The sequence below is a fragment of the Phyllostomus discolor genome, chromosome 1 (assembly GCF_004126475.2).
Source record: "Phyllostomus discolor isolate MPI-MPIP mPhyDis1 chromosome 1, mPhyDis1.pri.v3, whole genome shotgun sequence".
Classification (NCBI taxonomy): domain Eukaryota; kingdom Metazoa; phylum Chordata; class Mammalia; order Chiroptera; family Phyllostomidae; genus Phyllostomus; species Phyllostomus discolor.
In genome coordinates this window covers 202,126,735-202,147,248 of record NC_040903.2, presented here as the reverse complement: position 1 = coordinate 202,147,248, position 20,514 = coordinate 202,126,735, and the positions used below count along the sequence as shown (strand labels likewise).

At 40.3% G+C, this 20,514-nt stretch overlaps 1 protein-coding gene across 1 annotated transcript in view; it reads left to right on the top strand.

Annotated features, from left to right (window-relative positions):
* The first annotated feature begins 306 nt into the window (after positions 1 to 306).
* Positions 307 to 20,514, top strand: part of SEL1L (SEL1L adaptor subunit of ERAD E3 ubiquitin ligase) — a 50,409-nt gene continuing 30,201 nt past the window's right edge. The window contains exons 1-6 of the mRNA XM_028506502.2: positions 307 to 488; positions 5,602 to 5,639; positions 6,414 to 6,642; positions 17,227 to 17,394; positions 18,683 to 18,788; positions 19,570 to 19,732. Of these exons, the coding sequence (XP_028362303.1) occupies positions 419 to 488; positions 5,602 to 5,639; positions 6,414 to 6,642; positions 17,227 to 17,394; positions 18,683 to 18,788; positions 19,570 to 19,732 (774 nt within the window). The 5' untranslated portion in view covers positions 307 to 418. The remainder of the gene's footprint in view (positions 489 to 5,601; positions 5,640 to 6,413; positions 6,643 to 17,226; positions 17,395 to 18,682; positions 18,789 to 19,569; positions 19,733 to 20,514) is intronic.

The window sequence follows — 20,514 nt, the reverse complement described above, 5'->3', positions numbered from 1 at the left end:
ACAACGAGAGAAGTCAGTGGAGTGCATTGTGGGACGTGTAGTCTTAGGAGACTTCCCAGTCCTGGATCACGCTCTGATTCCGGGATGGTTGAACTCAGAAGCTACCAATTAACTGGGGCCATGTCGGTGACGCCGTGGTCCAACCGGGAAAGCCGGTGTGGAAGCCTCGCATAACGATTGGCCAATGCCTGATTTCGGGGGCGGGGCACTAAGGTGGGCGGGAGTACCGCGGCGATTGGGCGAGGAGCCTGTAGCGGCAGACGGGGATAGGCTACGCTCTAGGGCAAAGAGGCCTGGGAAGGGGCGGAGGAAGGAGACTAGAGCAGGAAGAGCAGCGGTTAGGCGGCGGTGGCTGAGTCGGTGGTGGCAGAGGCGAAAGCGACAGCTCCAGGCGGTGGCAGCGGGCCCCGAGAGCAGGATGCGGGTCCTGGTCGGGCTGACGCTGCTGCTCTGTGCGGTGCTGCTGGGCACGGCCTTGGCGAACTCGGGTCAGTATCCGCCCCCTCGTACTGGAGGTCGGGAGCCACCGCCCCCTCCGGCCTCCACCCAGGGTAGGGCCTTGGGGGCTCGAGCTGGAGACTCCACTCTTGTCTGGTCACAGCTAGCACCAACCTTCACTCGCTGTCATTCCTTGGGCTTCGGTTGGCCTGAGCTGGAGGGGGTGTTTAGGGAACTAGAGAGGGGAGGAAAAGAAGGGGCGGTCACCGTGCCCACACCTCTTCTCACTTAACAAACTTTGCACGACTCCTCACGAATGAGGAATTGAGTCTTCGGGAGTGAATTCCACAGCTGGCTCAGATGCACAGCGGCACAGATACCCTGCTGGAGCTTCCTGGGCTCTCATGTCGGTTTTGTGCTACGTTGGGTCTGAAACTCTGGATTGGGGATTTGTAAAATTAGGTGATTGACACTTCTGGGGCTGTCACTAGGCAGAGACAGGTCCATGAAAACCAGGATGTTGACAGTGGTTTGCTTGGCACCTGAGTGGTTTCTCCATCTCTTTGTCAAATTAATAATGAAAACCTTTGATATGATTGTGTCTACTCCCTCCCCCTTTTGAAGAAGTCTTCCTTAAGAAAGTGTTTTTTTTCCCCTGTCACGATGTGTCTGAGTTGCCCCATGTGCATTGGCAGTAATTTCATGATTTGTGAGAAAATCATGGACCCTGTAAATTTTAAAAGCTACTAGTTTTAACCTTTTTGTAGATATAGAAATTCACGTGCTTTTGAATTGATTGTTTAATTAGCTGATTTATACTCTGGTTCTAAAAATAATTTCTTCTGAGTACTGGAACCTGCCTACATCTGAAAATTTCTATTTTGAGATTGTTTGTAAAAGAAGCACTTAGTGTTTTTTTCTAAGTGTTGGTAAAAAAACAATTGGTACAGCAAAGCTTTTGCATTTTAATCACTTTTTGTTAACAAGACAGCTGTTCTGTGTCTTTAAATTTTTTTTAGAATAAAGCATGATATAAATGTCAACTTTTTTTAACAGAAAATTTCCCAGATGGTTATTTGAATCCCCAAATTATCTGTCCTAGTTGTAAGTCAATGCCATAACGTCATTCTGCTTCTAAAATAAGAGGCCTAACCCTAAAATTCTATCCATAATGTGGTTTGAGATACGATTTCAAAAGCAACAAGCACTTGCTAGTTATTTTACAGCCAGCATCATGGTCTGAGGTCAGACTCCCCCACCTCCCCTTTCAGTGATAGTTTGTGTGCCTGACCAAATCTTTAAAACTTGACATAGCTCTTGACGCACTGCTAGCAGTTATTTGATCAGGGAAAGTATGAAAAGAAACTGTTGAGTGTAGAAGGTAAGGTACTGTGTGGACCGTGGACCGCCTGCATCAGACTTGCTCTTAAAGACCTGTTGAAAGTGCATTTTTGTGTTTGGAACAGGTTAGGGTGTGTGTAGTTTAACAAGCTTCCCAAGTGAATCTTTACACTAAACTATGAGAACTACTAGTTAAAGAATGTGATATATAGCACTCTGAATTCAGTTTGCAGAATATAAAGAATGTTAAAGCACACAAACATTTTTCTGCATCTTCCTTTGACTAGATTTTATATACCGAGAGCTTCAGGTCCATGGAGATGATACTTGAAGTCATTTAATCAACAGTTGGGATTCTTGGATGCCATGATGGAAGACTATTAATACTGAAGTGTGAAATCTTTGAGTTGTGTTGACGTAAGCAGAGGACTAGGTTCACGAAGTGTCTGCTGTGATTTCCATCACAGTTAAATTGTGCCCAAACATTTCTCTGGTCGAGGCAAAAACCTTACTTGGCCAGAGCTAAATAATAATACATTGTGTAGACTGACAGGTAGTGAAGGCAGTACTGTGCTCACATGAAGTGCAAATATCATAAAACACGTGAGATAAAGTTTTATAAACTGAGTGTGTGGATTTTCAGTTGACTTTTTTATTCATTAAGGTGCTTATTTATATGGGATGTGAGCCTCGTTTTTAGTTTAGATTTAAAGATTTGCTGCTATTGAAAAATCTGGGTGGATCATACTTTTGTGTTGACTTAAAGTTTGAATGTGAATGGTTACCCAGAGCAAGTTACATTCATTAGCAGGTAGAATATGATGATCAGCCAACGAAGAGAATTTTGATCCGATCACTATTGGTAGCTGTTATCTAATATCTTGATTTAGAGGCATGTAAAAAATGATACTTTTATTGAAATGCTTTCTCTGTGAATAAATTTAAAGAAGGGGATTTTAAAAAAGATATATCTCCTTCATGTTCTCAAGATACAAGTGAGAAATACTGTAACATTTCTCACTTAGAAATACATATTCTCTTATTTTTGGCAGGAACAGGCACATGGTTTACTTTTCTCTCTTTTAAGTTAAGTCCACTGCTAGGTATTTCAAGTAATAATTGTGTTAATACCATATATTCTAAGAGTAGATTTCAGATTGCAGAGGATGTTTAATTTCATTGTTCTTGTGTTGCCCAAAACATTGTGAGTCAACAGGGTAGATGGTGTTGTTCCTTTTGACCCATTGAGGAAAAGGAGGCTGAGCAAGTTTGTGATGTTGAACCACGTGTATAAAATTAATATACAGTGAGGCCAGGTTTTGAACCCAGCTCTTCAGGCCTCGGATTTGAAGTAATTAAGAATCAGGAGTGTCCTAGCATCTGCACAGATGCAGTGTCAAAGCAGAAGACAGGATGTCTCTTTGCAGCAAACTCTTAAGACTTTCTGTGTTTGAAAGTGTATCGATGTAATTTACATGACGAGTTGGAAAATGAATTTATAATAATTACTTTTTCCTGAGAGAGTGTCCCTGGTGATTTGCAGTTTTGTTATCTGATAAAATTAAAGTGAAAACTGATATTTTTCAAAGGAAGGTATACAATTACTAAAGTAATGCAAACCACTATATTTTGGATATAATGCTGTGGAGTGAGAAATCCCGTAACTCCTCATTGAATCCTTTTGCATTTCTCTTGTTGCTTGATGTCTGTGTGCTGATGAAAGCATTACTGTTTTCTTCTTATTTATGTATAATTTCAATGTCTTTAATCCTTACTAGCTTCTATGGAGCAGAAGTTGCTAGGTTATAATCAACTTCTTCAAATGTGTTATGTGAATGGGTATATCAGTTTGAAAGAGAAAATAGCTTATGCTTTAAGACTACCATCTGGAGTAGCTTCTGCTTTAGTAAATGAGAAAGAATTCTCTTATCTACCAGTAACCTTAGTATGTATTTCTAGTTTGTGAAGAGAGGAGAGAGAGAGAAGCATGATGCAATTCACATGAAATAAGCTTGATGTCAGAAGTTCCCGTGTCTCTTAGAGTTCAAAAACACATTAATGTCTAGGAGCTTGTAGTGTCTCAAATGGACATGTCTTAAGATTTATTTATAGGCATCTATATTATTTACTGATTAGCTATGTATGTGACCTGTTGTGACGAGGTACTAAATTTAATGATTTAGTGACCTAAGAGTTTCAAATAATCTAAAGTTTCGGTATTGGGATATACCAATATACCATATACATTTGCATATTTAATGGCTGTTCTTGATGAATTAACTAGTTAATGTTTGTGACTAATTAAATACTTCCATACATATAACTTCAATATGTAATAGAGATGAATATTTTCCTCTTTATCCAAAGATTTTTTGAGAATGAAATTTGAACCATATGTTAGAACTTGGGCTTTGGGTGATACTTGTGAAGGAATTAGCTTGAAGGATGATTATTAAGTAATTGACATCACTACCTAGATGGATGGGCACTATGGATTCATACATGCTATACCCTCCTTTTCCCCTCCCACCAGAAATAAAACATATTTGGAAGGTAATCTAAAAATAATGAATGTGAAAGTAGTGACAATTTAAGTTTCTTTCGATTGACAGTGCTTTTGTATATGACAAAACCTCACTAGTAGATGTTTTTTCAGATGTTCAAAAGAAACATGCTGTGAAACAGAGCTGTGTGTTTTGCACATAATTTTGAGTTGGTTATACTCTTAAAGTTAGCTCAGTGTTGTGATAATACAAACTCCAAAACGTGTTATACTTTAGAGAGTTACAAACAATATTCAGGGTATGACCATATGAAGGAAAGATAAATGATGTTGATCTTAAACACCAAATTTTCTAGTAAAAATCACATGGTCTTAGTAACATTTGCCTACTGGTTAACTTCTCATATAACTTATGGAACAGGCAAAACTGAAGCTCACTCCTATCTAAAATTTGGTAATTTTAAAAGTAAAGAAACTTAGAGATCATCTGACTGTTTGTTTCTAATTGGCCAGGAACACAAAAAGCAAACATTTGCATGTGGACATTGGGTTGTTGAGTGTGTTTGTATAAGAACAGGAAAAAAAAATAACAAGGGACCAGAACAGAAGTAATAGCAGGAAAATACAGAAAGAATAATAGAAGGAAAATCAGCATAATCAGACAAAACCAAGAGAGCAGATATGCATTTGGAAGAAAGGTGTAATTAGTGTCTGGATTCATTGTTCAATGTAAGCTAAATAGATAGATCTTTTGTGAATGAATGCATGGTGGTATGATGCTACTTTTTACCTGTATCTGGTTGGCTCTTCAGTAAACAGCACACCTTAAATATCTCAGGCCAGCAAATAATAATAATAATTTTAGTATCTGTCTTTAGTAGTCTTAGTGAACAATAAAGTGCTAGTCAGCACTAACAGACTCTGAGCAGAATAGGTAGAATTTTGAACCACAAAATCAGAGATTTATTTTTATAAATTTAGTAACTCATTCTGGGTAGTAGACTAAATATATGCTGAAGAATTGGATGGTGTCTGAAGTATCTGGTTTTGGTGTAGGGATTGTTGGTCTCCCTGCTTGTGTAACAGGTAAAGCTAATGTCTTTCCTGGAAACAGGAGAAATTACCACCCCAACCCATTTTTATCTCCTCACTCAATCTTTTCTGAATAGTTGCTGAGTACAACCAGTTTTAGATAATTCTAGATGTATTTATTCAGTGTCTGATTTTTATTTGTTGTACTTATTAAATGCTTTCTTTTAATAATACCTGTGATTTCCCAAAAAGAGAGATGACTCAATCATCTTAAACTTTCTTTGCAGATGAAGAAGGCGGCCAGGATGAATCCTTAGATTCCAAGGTGTGTACTAAAATTTTCATTGACTCATATTCGATGCCAGATTGAAAACAAAGGATCTGAAATCTGCATCTTTTGAGCAACAGAATTTGATTTTTAAAAAGAAAAAGATAAGGAAAAACATCACTGACCTACTAGAGAGAAAATAAATATTTCCATTAAGAGCTTTGGTTATTAGGTTTAATTTCAACTTGAATGTTCCATGTATGTGTAAAGTTTACAGGCTCTTACTGCCTAATGAGAGACTGATTTTATTCCTTTTGTTTTTAGGTTTTTTAATTTGAAGACTGAACCTCTGCCGTTTATTTTTGCTTATATCAATTTTTTTAATCTGTTGAATTATGTACTTAAATCGGTTGATTGAATGGATAAGGCTGATTATTATGTATGCAAGGAGGCCATTCAGTTATGATCCCCTGATCTCTAGATTAGAGGGAGCATACTGTAGATAAGAAACAGGAAGTCAGAACACAGGGCTGTCATAAGGGGAAGTGTAAGATATGTTGGGAGCACGTAGGGGAAGACCCTAACCCAGATTCCAGGAATTAAGAAGGGCTTCCTGGGGGAAGTAATCTAAGTTGAAATTCGAAGAAAGAGTCGGTGTTAGGCAGGTGATGAGGACGATGTGGCAAACACACAGGAAAGCCCATAGAGATGAGTGAGCATGACACATTCAGGGAGCTGAAGGAGATATAACTGGATTATCAAAGTCATGGTCGAATTAGATTGAAACAAGTTTTGGTACCATTGACCACTAAGAATACTTTCTATTCTCAGACTTTGCCGTCAGAGGAGTCAGTAAAGGAGCACAGCGCAGGAGGCAGAGTGGTAGCCGGTCAGATATTTCTTGATTCAGAAGAACCAGAATTGGAATCACCCATTCAGGAGGAGGAAGACGGCCTCCGGAGCCAAGAAGGGGAAAGTGTCGCAGAAGAAATCAGCTTTCTAGAGTCTTCAAATCCAGAAAACAAGGATTATGAAGAACCAATGAAAGTACGGAAACCAGGTAGTGTGGACATTTTCTTGCTTTTGCCTGATTTAGAAAGGAGACAACTGAAATTTTAAGGGTCGTGAAAAAGATGCAGAAGTCTGGCTTTTCTGATCATTAACAATATATAACGTATAGAATGCACCGTATTTTGTCATGTTTAATGTGCTCCCATGTATAATGCACACCCATATATTTGGCCCAAACATTCAGGGAAAAAGTCTGTTGTTTTAATTTTTAAATTTGATTATTTACTTATTTATTTATATTTAGAAACAAAACTGATTATTGTATTGCAGGGTATTATTTTGCATACAAATATTGTTATTGCTTTCTAGAGTTACACTATTAACAAATAAGCATAAATAAAAGAATTAAAAACATTTATAGAGATACAGAATTGATACTACCCATGTATAATGTGCATCCTTATTTTTCCTTCAAAAATTTGGGCAAGAAAGTGCATATTATACATGGCAAAATATGGTGGTTTGTAGGATTTTCTAGGTTTTAATATAGCAGAGTTATTCACTTAACAGATTTAACCCACTTACATAAGCCAAATTCAGTAGTCAAAATTGCATTTGTATTTTAGTAATATTCTAACATTTCTTTTTAGACCTCGATGTGTAATGATCTATCAGAGTGGTACACTCAGGAAGGATGGCCTAACAGGCTATTTTGGTTATTTTCAGAATTGTATTAGGATTTTTACTACAGTGACCTTTTCAGTCATCTTGGATAATTTGTCCGCCCTTCTTCATTTAACTTACGTAAACTTTAATCCTCTTCTGACTTTCACCTTGACACCCTCTGGTTTTAAATTTAAAACATGATCTTTCTCACAGTAGAGTGTGCTAAATACCTGTCCTTTAAAATATTAATTAGTAATGTGTCCACTCTGCCCTGTCTGAGCACCCTTCTGTCGTTCAGTTCAAAGATCACTGCTACACCCACTGATTCCATTGTTAGCCAATTTCAGGAAAGTACCTTAACCCCATCAACTAGAAATAACAGTTATTAACATTATGGAGAATTACTCTTTCTGGCTTTTTCCAGAGATGTGATTTTAAGACTAAATTGGGTCAAAATGTATATACTATTTTATTGCCTGCATTTTACACATAACAGTTTATCTTGACTATTTTCCCATATCATTTAGTATTCTTGTATAATTTCATGGTTAATGGCTACAAAAATTTTTACATGTGAATATACTATAACTTTGAAATTTGTTACTTTTTTTTTGCTGGAAGATCATTTTAGATGTATCTTTGTGCACATCTATGAAAATTTCCTGAGAATTCATTGTTAAAAGTGAATTTTCTGGCCTGAATGTAAAATTTTAAAAAGATGCTTGGTACATATTGCTAAATTTTCTTCAGAAAAATAATTCTGTTTACTTCCTTTGAAGCTGCCTTTTTTTCCTACACCTAGGTCAAGTATGTATATGATTTTTTAATTTGGGCCAAGTATTATAGTTTAATTCATTCCTTTTTATTTATTTACTTATTTTACTTTAAATATTTTGTAATTTTTCAATTATGGTTGATATACAATATTATATTAGTTTCAGGCGTACAACCTAGTGATTAGATATTACATAACTTCCTAAGTGATCACCCTGATAAATCTCACACCCATCTGACACCACACATACTTATTGGAATATTATTGACTGTATACTCTGTGTTGTACTTCACATCCCCATGACTGTTCTTTACCCACCAATTTGTATTTCTTAATCCTTCACCTTTTTCACCTGTCCCCCAACCCACCTCCCGTCTGGCAGCCATCGAAATGTTCTCTGTATCTATGAGTTTCTGTTCTGCTTGTTCATTTATTTTGTTTTTTTATTTTTATTTTTTTAAAGACTTTACTTACTTATTTTTTAAAGAGGGGAAGGGAGGGAGAAAGAGAGGGAGAGAAACATGTGTGTGGTTTCCTCTCACACGCCCCCTGCTGGGGACCTGGCCCACAACCCAGGCATGTGCCCTGCCTGACTGGGAATCAACCTGGCAGCCCTTTGATTTGCAGGCTGGCGCTCAACCACTGAGCCACACCAGCCAAGGATATATGTTTTGTTTTTTAGATTCAATTCTTGCTAGATATTTATTGCCATTTTATTACTCGTATTTTTTCTTCTTTTAAACAAAACATTTCATGTAATACAGGTTTGGTGATGATGAACTCTTAGCTTTTTCTTGTCTGGGAAGCTTTTTTTTCTTTTTTTTTTCTTTTTTTTTTTTTTTTTAGTTTTCAGAGAGAGGGGAAGGGAGGGAGAAAGAGAGGTAGAGAAACATTGATGTGCAAGAGAAACGTCAATTGGTTGCCTCTTGGCGCACCCCCAAATGGGCACCTGGCCTGCAATTTAGGCATGTGTCCTGACGGGAATCAAACTGGTGATCTTTAGGTTGGCAGGTCCGTGCTCAATCCACTGAGTCACACCAGCCAGGATGTGGGAAGCTTTTTATATGTCCTTTGATTCTAAATAATAGCTTTGCTGGGTAGAGTAATCTCTGTTGTAGGTCCTTGCTTTACATTGCTTTGGATATTTCTTGCCTATTCCTTCTGGACTGCAGCATTTCCATTGAGAAATCAGCTGACAGTGTTCTGGGAGCTCCCTCATAGGTAACTAACTGCATTTCTCTTGCTGCTTTTAAGATGCCCTCTTTGTCTTTAACCTTTGGCATATTAATTATGATGTGTCTTGGTATGGGCCTCTTTGGGTTCATCTGGTTTGGGATCTTTGGAGCTTCCTGGACTTGTACGTCCATTTCCTTCACCAGGTTGGAGAAATTTTCCATCGTTATCTTTTTACATAGGTTTTTAGTTTTTTGCTCGCTCTCCTCCTTTTGGCATACCCCCCTCCCTTGGTGGAAATGTTGGTGTGCTTGAAGGTGTCCTAGAGGCTATTCCTTTTTATTGTTTTATCAGGGAGATTTCTAATGCACAAAAGTGATCCCCCCCTCTCCCCATCATCGCCCAGCTTCAGCACTCTTATTTTCACCTCACCTTCAGCACCCCACACATTTCCTCTTTCTCCCCTCTCCACATATTATTTGCTTTAAGTATTGTAAAGCAAATTCTACATATTACTTTACCTATGTGTGCACATCTAAGAATAATATTTTTCAACAGACCCACAATAGTATTATAACACCCACAACACTAGCTATTATTCCTTTATCTCCCAATACCCAGATTCTGTTCAGTCTTCCCAGTTGTTTCGAATGTATTTTTAGAATTGGTTTGTCTGAATTAGTACTCATGCTTAGATCTTAGGTTTCCCTTTAATCTGTAACAATTCCCCCTCTCTTGTTTGTATCATTTTATTTGTTAAATAGCAATGACTTTTGCGCTACCACTTCCCACTTTCTGGATCTGGTCATATCCTTGCAATGTTGTTTAACGTGTTGCACTCTGCTGTCCAGTCTGTTAACCAGAAGTTAGCTGTAGGGGCCTGGATAGATTTAGTTCTCTTTTTTTAATTAACACTGTTTCATAGAGAGTGGTTTATATTTCCTATTGCATTACATTGGGAGGCATATAGTGTCTGATTGCCCCACATCTGGAGATTAATCAGTGAGGTTGGGTGGTATCAGCCTGGTCCAAGCATTCAAAAGTTCCTCCCTGACCATGTTACAGAAAGAACCCATTGTGGGGGCCAATATACTGTTACCAAAGCAAGCCCTGTCCTCCAGGGTCCTTCTGTACTATGGTTCTTTTGCCCACTGCCCTTAGGAATTGTGGTTCTCAGTGTCAGAGTTTGGTTAAAAGGAAAGGAACTATTTATTCAAAAGTTGCACAGGTTTAGAGTAATGGTAGAATGTCACCGTTAAAATCCCAAACTCCCTTGAAACACCCGCAAACACACACATTCCTTCCTTCCTTCCTCTCCTTTGCCCAACCAGGCCAGCCAAGGGTACTGTATCTCAGGAAGAAGAAATAGAAGTCTGTGGCTCAGCTAGACTCCTGATTTCTCAGCTGGGAAGTTTTCCCACAGTCCCCAGCACCATCAGCTGTGTTGCCGTCCACCTCTGGTTCTTAATGCAATACCACGTCCCCATGGCTAGCTGGGGAATCCTCTGCATCCTTTGAAACTGCTGCATCTTGCTTTCCTGATTCTTAAGCCAGGTGGTCAAGGGAGCCCCCTCTCCAGTCCCAAAAGCACAAGATTAAGAAAACCAGCATGGCTAAATCCTGGCACGAATCCTCCTCTGCAACCCACTTCTGACTCCTCCTACAGTTGGCTACACCTGCCAGCACTCTGACTACTGAACTTAGTCTGGGAATCACACCCATCTCCCTAGCTAGACTTGTTGATATGCAAAATAACTTTCTGCACATTAGGCATGAAGCCATAGGGCTGTTATTGATAATGTAAAATAATTCATGGCCCTACTCTGTCTGTACCATCCCTCAGTCCAGACTTTTAGGGGTGGGGACATCCTCTATTTCTATATCTCCTGGACACCCCGAGTCCTGGACCCTGTTTCAGATCCCCTCGTTGTGGGTGACCTGGCTGCACTCTGTTACAACTTTTCATCTAGAGGTTTTGGCAGCTGTTTTGTTGTCTAGATCCATTACTTCATTAGGAGATGCAAAGTGATGACTTTCTAATTTATCATTGCTCCTGCATTTATTATCTGGGATTATTTTATCAAGAACTTTCCCTCATCAGCTATTCAGTTGCTCTGAAATATAGTCAATACAAGGAAGCAGGATAAATGCTTGATTCTTTTCCTTGAAATATTTTCAAATAATAATTTGGTTTCCTAGAAACCTCCAAAGGAGACCAGTGAGTGTGGGGTTTTTTTTGTTTGTTTGTTTGTTTGCTGGTTTTCTTTTCTTTTCTTTTCTTTTGAGCACTATTGCAAATCCATGGGTTTTATATACTTACGCTCATTCTATTGCATTCATTCCCATTTATTGCTTACATTATCCCATTTGGGACTATTGAGAGTCCCTTTAAGTTCATTCCTTTGTTCTTTTGACTAATTGTAAATGACTCTTAAACCTCTTTCTTTTCAGGCAGGACGTGATGTCCCAAATTCATCTTATACATTTTCTGACCCAGAAATTAATCTGAGCCATTTCTCCAAGGAACCCCGATTGCTTTTAGTGTGAAATTGTATTTAGATATTACAGCCTGGGCACCAGGGATATGCATGCAGCTGAAGTGTCATTACTCCAGGGCACTTTTAGTGACTAGGGTTAAGAAATGTATCATCACTGATACTGATTAGCAGTTCAAATTAAATACTACAGGTAAGATAACACAAAGGTTCAGATTGACAAATTGGACTCACAGGAACCAAGTCATACTCACTAACAAACTTAATTAATATTTTCAAAGATATAGTGATCACATACCAATTGCCAGACTCCCAGAAGAAAGCAGGTGCTCAGCATAAAACTTTTTGTATAGTTGGGGAGAGCCACTGGTAACATTTGGGGTAGCAGGAACCCTTCAGAAATCTAAGTTCCCAGATACCAGCTGAGAGCCAGCCTTGTAAGCAGGCCTTTTCAAAGATGGAAGTTCAGGCTTGCTTTGTCAACTCCACTCCGCACAGTCTACCCCTGTGGTAACTGGCCACACTGTCTTTCAGCAAAGTTACTAGCAGTAAGACCCAGACAGTAGAGCAAGACCAGCCTGCAGCACTAATTTCACTTATGCCCTTCACAGGTCATGGACTTAGCCAGTTAATAAATCCCATTAATCACAGAGATGGCTATCTTCTTAAAGTTTCTGTATCAATCTTTTTAACCTGACCCTAAGCATCAATTCGGGCCTAGCACGACTCCGGCCAGTAAATTAAAGCTAACTGGCAAGCCTTCCAGGGCTGAGGCAGTGCCGTGGTGGCCAGAGTACACATGCCGAAGTACTGCCCTGGGGAGCACATGTGGCAGCACTGGCAACACAGAATTTGCGACCACTGGGGCACCCCAAGCAGAACACACATCAGGCATGGCCTCCCACCATGGGCGTCTTATCCTAGGGTTTCTAGTCCACGCAGTTTAGTTCAGTCCTTGGTTTCGGAGAGACTACCAGACAGTTCCAGATGATTTTATTGTCCATGAGACCATTCCATGCACCTCCTGAGTGTGGATGGGAGCTTTTCTGCTTGGGAAGTGCCAGGGCTGGGCCACCTCCTGCTGCCCGCCTGCTATCCAGCCCTGTCCACTCTGATCAGAGGCCCAGCATTCCGCAGTCAGAGCACTTCACTTTAGGAGAAGGGAGGTGTTCCCAGAAGAGGTTTTGAAAACAAAAACCACAATACTGTCTCCCAGTCCTTGTGCCCCTCCAGGTGCAGGGGTTTGGGTTTATTTTCCTCAGTTGATAAAAAACTGGTGTTTCCATTCAGTTTCATAATTTACTTGTTTCCGTCATCCCCTGCACTCATCCAGACCTTTCATCTGGAGAGGTTGTGTACAATGGGGGCAAAACATCCTCACAGAAAAACACTTACACAACTGAACTAGAAGGATACCATGTTCAGGAATTGTTCAGGACAACCTGAATTTTCAAAAAATTTCAAAATGGGCTAACATAACTTTCCTCTTACCCAGTGAGCAGCCTAGAAAAGGCCAGCCCCTTTCTGCGGAGAGCTGCGTTGAATAATCAGATTGCACTGGGGTGTATGCACTAGGAGAAAGGTGAGGGAAGCAGGGTCAGATAGCCAGTCCCTCGTTGCAACAGCAGCGAGTCTGGAGAGCCAGACAAGGGTTCAGCCGTGGTGAGGCTTTAGGACCTCTCAGCAGCGAGTGCAGGGTCACAGTCCCTTCCCAAAATTGTAGCCTCGGGCCACGGTCACGAGTCCAGTCAGTCTCTGAGAACATGTCTGCAGTCAGCAGCTTGATTTCATATGGTCCGTCAAAGAGCAGGCCCTTGCCTGTGGGACCTGCATGTGACTCAGACAGCTAGCCAAGCGTTCATGATTTCCTCACAGTGCAGGGCCCCACAGAGAGGTGACCTGACGTGCAAAGGTCAGTGTCTGCGCCCTGTTGACTGAGCCGAGGCCTGCCTTCAGTTTGGACAGCTCAGGCGAGACTGGGAGACTGGAAGCCTAGACCAGACAGTATCAGCGTGCAGCTTAGAGTCAAGCCTGTGCAATTAGGGTGTGCAAGTTCAGGGTTTTTGAAAAGCCAGAGGCTTTCCTATGGCAGCAGCAGAGGCTAGGTGCTGCAGGGCCAGAAAGTCCAAGTGGCAGGCAAGGCTTTTCTCTACCCCTTCCATCCCTTGCCTTCAGTCCAAACTGACCCACTCACAGACATGCGCATCAGTCTCTAAGGGCCAGACCTCTGCTTTAACGGCCACTCATTAGCCATCTAAAATCTGGACTTATGAATGTGACACCAGTGGACAAATGGAACACTTGAGACTTACGTGCCATTTTCAGCTAAGGAGAAGGGGGTGGGGTAGTAGTTTGGGCAATTCACAGGTAGGTGGAAAGGAACAAATATTTGGTGAACAAATTTCTTGCAGGGCCACCCAGAAACAATGGGACACAAAAGGGAATGTATCGGACTTTGCTAGGTGCCTCCGTCTGCCACACCGAGTTCCTGTGAGAGTTCATATTACGCTAAGGTGATCCCCCTTCCTGCAGCAGCTGGGTTTTTAATCTGAATTCCTTTAGGCAGGTGATGGCTGGGGATGGGAGGTACAAGGCTCTTCCTGAGTCTTTTGTGCTTTAAAATAGCCAAATCTCAAAGTGGCATATTTTGGGGTGGCAAACTTGGATTCTTCTCAATGGTAAAACCCATCAGTTACAGAAATTTGTTCCTTTTCCAGTATTCAGAGAGTTTAAATTCCAGCTTGCCCACCAGCAGCAAAAGGATGGAAATTGTGTCCTCCTGACACATTTCTTCTGTGCAGCTTCCCCCATCAGGATAATTTCTCTGGCATACATTGAATTACAAGCATTTAATGTTTTATAGCAATTTTTACCATACATTCAGATGTGATGGCCACAAAATAGAGAGCCACTAAAAAAATTTCTTTTTTCCCCCTCATTTCAAATTTACTTAAGCTCCTCACAGTAACTTTAGCATTTGCAGTGTGAACTTCCCAGCTGCCAGGGAAGGCCAGGCTGGGGTGCAGGGGAGTGGGGGCAGCCACTGCAGTGGCAGCTGGGCCAGAAAAAACTGCTGGCAGGTTACCTCCCTCCCTCTCTTTCTGGTTTATCTAAAACCTTGCTCCAGCCCTGGAACCTGATTTAACTCCGTTCCCCTCACCATTACCCCTCACCCTATCTGGAGGAAAGTACAGTTCAGAGTTTTAACATTTTGACCCATTCACCTTTGGGAATTTGGGGTCCTTTATCCTCCCATCTGGAGGAAAGAACAACACCCGAAGGCATCATCCCTTTAGCCAGCTGACCCAAAGCAAGGGGGGGATCCAGCGAGCCCACTCTCCTGGAGTTGAATCTGTCGTTCTCAAATTCCACGGGTAATTTTACCGCTCATGGCAGATAGCAGCCCAACTGCTGCATATCATGGGTGACAGTAACCCCCCGGGCACCAGAGATTCATCACATCCTTCCTTTCTCATAGAACACTTGCCCCATATTTCAGTGAGTCAGGGTCATTCTAGTAAATGCCACATCTGATGCCAACTGATGTTGGGGGTCTCCAAGATCATCCCCAGGTTTGCTTATTTCCTGGGAGTTCTCAGTGTATATTTGTACTCACAGCTGTGATTTTTTTTTTTTATAGAGAAAGGATACAAGACAAAATCAACATGGGGCAAAGTCCAGAGAAAGCCAGGTGCAAGTTTCCAAGAAGAGTTACACAGGACACACTTGAATCCTTAGCACATGTGTTGACGTTTGTGAAATGTTATCTTCCAGGGATGCTCATTAGAGACCCAGTGCTTGGGGTTTTAAATAGAGAGTAATCATGTGATCACTGTCTGCCTAGCATGTACTGAAATTACAGGCTCCCAGGAGGAAAACACGTTGAGTGTAAACCACGTTGTCTTTACCAACAGTGTAGGTTCCGTGAGTCACTTCTATCAGGTAGGGTGGTGGGAACCTTCTGTCTTAGTAAGGACGACCTTCCACTCACTCCCTGAAGCCTGCTACCTGGGAGCCATCATTGCGTCCTCTCTCCTCTCATCTGCACATATAGGCAGGCAGTAAATAGTACCATATCGGCTTCCTCAGCTCACTTCAGTGTTTCCACTCTCATTCCGTGATCTCTCCAGGCTGCACTACCTGTTGATTAGACTGCTGTCACAACCCTTAGTGTGGTCACTTTGCACCCAGCCTTCATTCCATTGACCACTCTCTTAATAAAATGTAAGTGTGAGCATGTCATTCTTACTTAAAACTCTTAAATGAGTTCCACTGTTCTCAGGATAAAGTCCAAACAAACTCTTTTTTTTTTTTCTTTTGGATTTTATTTATTTTTAGATAGAGGGGAAGGGAGGGAGAAAGAGAGGAAGAGAAACACCAATGTATGGTTGCCTCTCATGCACCTCCTACTGGGGAGCTGGCCTGCAACCCAGGCATGTGCCCTGACTGGGAATCGAACCAGCAACTCTTTGATTCCTAGGCCCATGCTCAATTCACTGAGCTATACCAGCCAAGGCTGAAGTCCAAACTCTTTAATAAGGTTAGTCAGGATCCTCTAGACTGGTTCCTTCATGCTTTTGTAGCCTTTTCTCTTAACCCACTTTGGCACTCACACTGCATCTTCCAACCTCCTGAACTTGTAAGATTTTGTATAATGTACCATGCTTATTTTCTTTTGATTCTTAACACACCTGTTTCTTCTGTCTGCACTGCTGCTCCTCACCCCACCGCCTTTCAACCACTCCCTGCTCCTAAACATTGTGAGGTTCAGTGTAAACTTCAGTTCCTGATAGGAGAGTCTTTCTCTTCCATTGCATCAATCACACTTTTGTTTAATGTCTCTCTTCTTGCAAGGTAGTAAATTCTGTATAGCAGAAATCTCTGTTCCGCCTCATACCCAGCACCTAGGAGATACTCAGAAAGAACTTGGAGAACAAACTGTGGAGATATGGGCTCCACCCTAAACAAGCTCAAAGTCTAGTGGGAGCTAGGATATGGTAAAGAAAGAACCTCAGTATGTATGATAGTGCTCTAGTAAAATGCTGTGGGATCTCAGAGAACTATGGGAGGGATTACTCTGCCTAGGGGAGCATTCCCCCTGTATGTATTATTGATGATTGACTTACAGCATGCAGATAGAAAATAAGTGGCGGGGGTCAGGGGCGTGGAAGGAAAATGTAGACAACTGTAATTGAACAACAATAAAGTAATTTTTAAAAAATAGGAGAGTTGTGCTGAGCTTTGGAATTGATTCCATTGCATTTGCCTTATTTTTTGCTCACTAGTTGATAGCATACTAAGGTTATTAGGTCTCAAGACCTGCAGAAATCCTAAGCTAGATGTAGAACTGGGTAGTCAGCTAGCCATGCTAAGTTGACTCATCTCCAAGTCATCCCTAAGCACAATTGGTGCTGGCCTTTTTATGTTTCCTATTCTTTAAATCCCAGTAGTTGAAATTGGCAGTGTTAAATCCACGAATACCACAGGTGCTGTTCATGTTTACATTTTTTTCTGGTCTTCCCAGTTTTGACCGCCATTGAAGGCACAGCACATGGGGAGCCCTGCCACTTCCCTTTCCTTTTCCTGGATAAGGAATATGATGAGTGCACATCGGACGGGAGGGAAGACGGCAGACTGTGGTGTGCCACAACCTATGACTACAAGGCAGATGAAAAGTGGGGCTTTTGTGAAAGTAAGTATTGATCTGCGGGAGGCACGTCCACATTGGCTTGGTGTCTCGGACAACGTCTTTAAGGCCTTTCTGTAGCCATCCTTTTTCCATCCTTGTCAGAATCGGTCGGCGTTGATAACGTGGTTATAGCCTTAAAGATGGGCTTTGGCCCAGGAAGCTTGCAGTGTGCTTACTGAAGTCCAGCCTGTCGCTCGGGCAGCTCATCACACTGTGTCTTAGAGATGGTTTTCCGCTGGCGTGCACGAGTTGTTCTGCAAAGCCTTAGGCAGCCTGCTAAATTAATGAATGTGAAACATTTTTTGACAGTGAAGGAAACAACATTATGGAGAAGGTTAATAGTGGTTAGAAGAAAAATACCTTTTGAAAAACACTTTGAGTAAGATGTGCTGTGCTCAGGTAACACTTAACAAATTATATGTATTTAACCTTCCTGCGTGTTAGCGTTGATATAAAGGGGCTGACCTTTAAAGATTTTTTTTTCCAGGAAAAGCTTTGTAACTAATAAAAAACAACAGAAAATCTTGAACCTCTTTTGATTCCAAATAACACTGTCAGAATAATGGCTCGGATACATAATTAGGCACTCCAAGGAGATAACATCAAAGGGAGCCCATCCTTGGCTTTGGGCTAGTGCAGTTAGGTGTTTCAGTGTAATACAGTCAGATTTTTTTATGTACAAGGACTCACTTCTGTTTCTGTAAATATTGATCCTAATGAAATATTCAGATGTGTCTTAATTAGTTCTGGATTTCTGATACAATACGATATTACAATAGCCAAATAATTTTGAGAAACCTATTAACAATTCTGTGATTTTCAGTATTGTATCAACGCATAGGAGAAAATAGAGAATTTGAACATTGATCAGTATATATTTAATAGAAATCAAATTTTTATGAATTTTTCATTATAGAATTAATCAAATACTTTCTCATTATGAAAGTATATAGAATTTCAGGTGAGGCTACAGTGCCCTTTGACTAAAATGGTGTTTTTATTACTATTGTTTTTTAATATCCTGTCCTGACTTTCACTGACCTTGGCATTTAATCATAAGCTACTACTGAAATTTTAGTTGAATTATAGTAGAAGTTTTAGAATTACTAACATCTTTTGTCAGGTAAACACTTAAATTGTGTGTCTTTGGGGTCAGATTCGTCAAGAGTAAAAGATCATTAATTGTGTTTGTTGGACTACCCAAAAGGCAGAATACATGCTGGTGTTTGATAAATAATTGGTGTGGGATTAATTAAGGTCCATTTAAGTGCATCTGACATTTTGTTTTTAGCTGAAGAAGAGGCTACTAAAAGACGGCAAATGCAAGAAGCAGAAATGATGTACCAGACTGGGATGAAAATCCTCAATGGCAGCAGCAAGAAGAGCCAAAAAAGAGAGTAGGTAGCACTGCCAATGCCGTGCCTCCCCTGTGATAGGCCGTTCCTGAGATGAATAGCTAAGTGCTTCTTTACAGTGGTTTGCCAAACACGGAATTTCTTAAGTTGCATTACAAGAAATTGAGTATGATATATGGGCCTCAGTGGCATTGCTTTTATCAGATTTTAGCTTGCTGAGATAAAAAGGTTAAAAATACTGATCATAAGAGTGAACAATGAGCAAAATAGAAAGAATTGACTCAGGTTGTAGTTTCTAAGAACCAAGAACACATATGCTATTCAGAATTTAAAATGATATAAACAAAAGGAATTGTCTTGTGTGTCATTTTTTTGCTTTTGCTTTGTGATTTTCTTGCAAAGGCTAGAATTTGTGAATTTCCACTTGGAAAAAAACATAAAACAAGTGACTGTTCTAATATTTCATGTCCCTTTAATTTCAGCTAACTTTTGTTATAGTCTGCAGAGATTTAAAAAGAAAATTGCAGTGATTGTTGGATTATTTACTGGATACCATATTATTACATTTCTCTGATCGCAAATGTAGTTAATGTTTTTAATAAAAGTTTTGAGAATTACTACTAGTGTAATTAGACTATTCCAACATATTAGGAAGATGGAACTGGTACCTTACGTAAGAACAAAGTAGCCAGAATGTTTTCTATGTATATAGATAACATGACTGTAGTTAAGGAAATTATGTTGCCTTTTTATAGATCTTTACAAAAATTAACAAAAGTTCCAGAATATTGCTAATGTGTTTTTTAATTGTTTACGTTTAAAGAGCATATCGGTATCTTCAGAAGGCAGCAAGCATGAACCACACAAAGGCCCTGGAGAGAGTGTCATACGCTCTTTTGTTTGGCGACTACCTGACACAGAACGTCCAGGCAGCTAGAGAGATGTTTGAGAAGCTGACCGAGGAAGGCTCTCCCAAGGGGCAGACTGTGAGTGGACTTTCACTGGAGAATCTCTTTGCACACAGCACTTGTTTGTTTCAACAGCAGTTCATTCTTTATGCCCTGACTTCTTTTGACAAGTAAGAATGGCAGGTACATTATCTTTAAATATTAATTTTGTGGCAGATTATTTTACCAGTCTTCTTAGATGATCTTTTTCCTTCGTCTGAGAACATTTGTGGTCACGTAAGGCATTTTGCTGTGCATCTTGCCACAGTTATGTCTGTAGTTTTCCGTATTAGATCTGTAGTAAATGAAACATGAAGGTAATTGGCTGTTATCTCAATTATTCACCATTGCGTTTCTTTCCAAAGCTCAGATGCTCTAGTTCTTATTAATCTTGGTGTGTTTTTTAAAAATACATTACAAAAGCAGTATGTATCCATTATCAGAAACTAGAAATACAAACTAAAAAATGCTAAGGAAATGAATATCACATATGTATCAACTAGACATGAGCATTGGTGATCTGTTAGTGCATGCAGACCCTTCTAGACCTTTCTCTTTGTGTATAGATACATACAATTCTATATTAAAATAAGATGTCATTGTCTACTGTTCCATAACGTGTTCTTTTCAGTCATCAGCCCTCACCTTTTCATTCCAACAGTTTTTTACGGCATGAATACCCATACCATATTCAGATGGTATTGAGCAAAACATTTCCTTCATACCCGTTGTGTCCAAACCAGTACCTAGTTCAGGACTATACATTATATTTGGCTGTCACCTCTAGCATACCCACCTCCTTTCTCTTTTTTTCTGAGTTA